Source organism: Cannabis sativa, chromosome 5 (genome assembly GCF_029168945.1).
Source record: "Cannabis sativa cultivar Pink pepper isolate KNU-18-1 chromosome 5, ASM2916894v1, whole genome shotgun sequence".
NCBI classification, from domain to species: Eukaryota; Viridiplantae; Streptophyta; class Magnoliopsida; order Rosales; family Cannabaceae; genus Cannabis; species Cannabis sativa.
Window position 1 is genome coordinate 6,010,417 of NC_083605.1, and position 3,378 is coordinate 6,013,794.

Consider the following 3,378-nt stretch of genomic DNA (forward strand, 5'->3'; position numbering starts at 1 on the left):
GTAAACTTGTTTGTGCATTCCTTTATATATATATATATATTGATTGATAATAATCCACAACCTACAATACTAAATGTAATATAAAAAGTTCAAATAAAAATTAAGTTAGAATATTAACAAGTAACTAATACATACATAACTAGTATAGCAACATATATACTAATATAACTAAGTTAAAAATAGTAACTAGTAACTATTTAAAATAATATTGTTGATATGTATAAATATATAAACTACTTAAAATAATATTCTTGAATCTCTTAAAAATCAAAATAAAGTAATCACAAAGCCACTTATAATAGATCTATAATTAAATATAAACAAGCACAAATAAAACTATTTACATAATTAATTAGTAGACTATAATTACTAAGACTTTCTTAATATCAATATATTAGAACAATGAAAAACTAACAATCACTCATTTAAATAAAAAAAATTCTAAAATATATTTTAGTTTGTAATTTAGCTACACATTATTTAGTACAATTTTAAAGAGTTTAAATGTACTATACAAATTTTAAGTCAAAATTAACTACAACATTATATTTTTTTTAAAAAAAAATAATATTGTAATATATTCTAATTTCAGGTCCAAAATAAATTTAAACTTCTAGCATAGGTGTACATTATTTTTAGGTAATTATAACATTCGAATTTAAATAAAAGAAATTATTGAAAAAAAAAATATATGTGATTTGAACAAAATATTTTAATCTAACAATAATATTAAATTGGAAATGAATATTATGAGATTTTACAACATTCTTGTTACTTTTGAGATTTTACACTATCTTAGGAGGAAGCGTAAGGGTAAGGATGGTTTTATGGCTTTAAAACTAGACACGAGTAAAGCGTACGACCAAATTGAATGGGATTTTCTTGAGGCAATGCTTCGAAAGTTAGGCTTTGTTGAAAATTGGATTCAGCTTGTTATGAAGTGTGTTAAATCGGCCAGATACTGTGTGACTCATGGCAATAATGAAGTTGGTCCAATCATCTCTACAAGAGGTATAAGGCAGGGTGATCCCCGATCACCATACTTATTTATTCTTTGTGCTGAAGGTTTTAAAGCTTTACTGCGAAAATATGAATAAAAGGATGGCTTCATGGGTGTAAAGTGGCTAATGGTGCTCTTAGAGTATCCCATATGCTTTTTACAGATGATAATTATTTATACTGCAAGGCTACTGAAATTGAGGCTCGTCAGATTCTTGAAGTGTTATCCAAGTTCGAACTTGCCTCAGGTCAGAAGGTGAACCTCTCCAAATCTTCTATCTTTTATAGTGCTAATACTTTGAATTCCATGAAAGATAGAATTAATACCACCTTAGGTATGACCACGACTACTGAAGGAAGTTTGTACTTGGGTTTATCTAGCTCCGTGGGAAGAAATAAATCGGCTGCTCTGGGCTTCTTGAAAAACAAAGTGAAAAATAGACTCCTGGGATATGGTACAAAGTTTCTTTCAAGGGCAGGTAAAGAAATATTGATTAAAACGGTTGCACAAGCACTTCCAAGCTTTCCATGAGTGTGTTCTTAATCCCGCAAGAGGTTACAAGAGATATTGAAGGCTTGATGTCCAAGTTCTGGTGGCAATCTTCGAACAACTCTCCTAAAGGTATTTATTGGATGTCTTGGAAAAAGCTTTGCAAACATAAATCTAAAGGAGGCATGGGTTTTCGAAATTTGAGAAGTTTTAATTTGGCTCTTTTGGAAAAGCAAGGTTGTCGACTCCTCACAAAACCTGAAATGCTTGTCTCGAGAATTTTTAAAGCAAGGTATTATCCACGTGGTACTTTTTTCACTGCTGAAATTGGTAATAACCCCAGCTATGTTTGGCGTAGTGTTCTTGAAGCTCGTCAATTTCTGACTCATGGTGTTTGTTGGTCTATTGGAGATGGCATTTCTATTTCGGTCCTTGGTGAACCTTGGCTACCCGACACTCAAAATCCTTTTGTTTCATCTTCACATCCAGCTCTTGATGGGTCGGGTTGGGACGAAGATATAGTTGCTGATTTGTTTGATCAGCGTGATCAAAATCTGATCCTTGCAATTCCTATGCATCATGGTCACGGTCGAGATAACATTACATGGAATGGTGAGATTTCTTGGTTGTATACAGTTAAAAGTGCATAAGACTTGTTCAAGAAATTAATGGGTAAAATGATCAAGGCTCTGCTACTGTTGATAATTTCTGGAAGAAGTTTTGGGCTTTGAAGCTACCTCCGAAAATGAAAAACATGGTGTGGAGGGCTTGTCAAGGGTGTCTTCCAACCATGAGTCAATTAAGAGCAAAGCGTGCTGATGTGTCTCTGTCTTGCCTCGTTTGTAACAGCCAGGAGGAGAGACAATATACCATGCTCTCGTGGTCTGTCCAGCTGCAGAACTCTGCTTGAACAGAGTTGGTATCGGTACAGTGCTACCGCAGTAAGAGAGGTTTTTTGACTGGTGTGCTTCAAATTTTCTGGTGTTAGATGCAGATCAGAAAAAGTTCTTGGTTGCTCTTTGTTGGTCAATATGGAATGCAAGGAATGACAAGGTTTGGAACAACAAAGTGTCAAGTGTGGAAAGTATAGTGTAATCGGCTAGAACTTACCTTAATCAATGGCTAACTGCTCATAGTTCTAATGTTATTTTCCCAAGTCCTGGTCTTATTCCAGGTGACGGAGCTGAGCAGTGGCAGCCACCACATGGAGATAGCATTAAGGTTAATGTCGATGCCGCTATATTTGCCGACACAAATCAGTTTGGTTTTGGTTTTGTGGTTCGTAATTCACAAGGACTTTTCATGGAAGGAGTTACCAAGCTTTTTAATGGTTCGGCAACACCAGAATTTGTGGAAGCTTTGGGTGTAAAGGAAAGTTGGATCAAAAGAAATCAACCATGTCATGCTATCCTTGAAACCGACTGCTTAGTCTTTATCCAAGCCTTGCGTAGTTCAATTGAAATGATTTCCATGTTTGGTCAAGTGGTTAATGATTGTAAGGCGTTATTTAAAAAACTTAAAAATATTATCTTTTTTATTAGGCGATCAGCTAATAAAGTGGCTCATAAGTTTGCTAGAGCTTCTTTATTCTATCTTGATTGCAATTTCAATTTGGGGTCTGTCCCAGTTGATTTGTTACCTTCTTTGGTAGTTGAATTTAATGGTTAATAAAATGACGATTTTCCATTCAAAAAATTAGAAATAAATAAAAATTAACAAATATATATAAAACAATATTAAACGTATTTTATTAATAAAATAAACAAACAAATATTTATTATAATACCAATTCTAAATTTTAAATGCATCAATATTAATAATCATACACAACAAAAACAACAATTCCCTTAAATTTTTTCTTAAATTTTCATACTCAATCATACCCTCAC

General features: G+C 33.1%; 1 protein-coding gene across 1 annotated transcript; it reads left to right on the forward strand.

The window, feature by feature from the left end:
• Nucleotides 1-1,527: 1,527 nt before the first annotated feature.
• On the forward strand, nt 1,528-3,157 carry LOC133038110 (uncharacterized). Its single transcript, XM_061116160.1, has 5 exons — nt 1,528-2,101; nt 2,176-2,246; nt 2,339-2,414; nt 2,478-2,573; nt 2,664-3,157. Exons 1-5 carry the CDS (start codon nt 1,528-1,530, stop codon nt 3,155-3,157), a joined length of 1,311 nt encoding a protein of 436 aa, XP_060972143.1.
• Nucleotides 3,158-3,378: the final 221 nt, after the last annotated feature.

Coding starts and splice junctions, on each gene's coding strand:
- LOC133038110 (XM_061116160.1), top strand. CDS start 1,528: ATGAGTGTGTTCTTAATCCCGCAAGAGGTTACAAGAGATATTGAAGGC. Junction 2,247..2,338: donor CTCCGAAAATGAAAAACATG/GTGTGGAGGGCT, acceptor CGTTTGTAACAG/CCAGGAGGAGAGACAATATA. Junction 2,574..2,663: donor CAAAGTGTCAAGTGTGGAAA/GTATAGTGTAAT, acceptor GTCTTATTCCAG/GTGACGGAGCTGAGCAGTGG.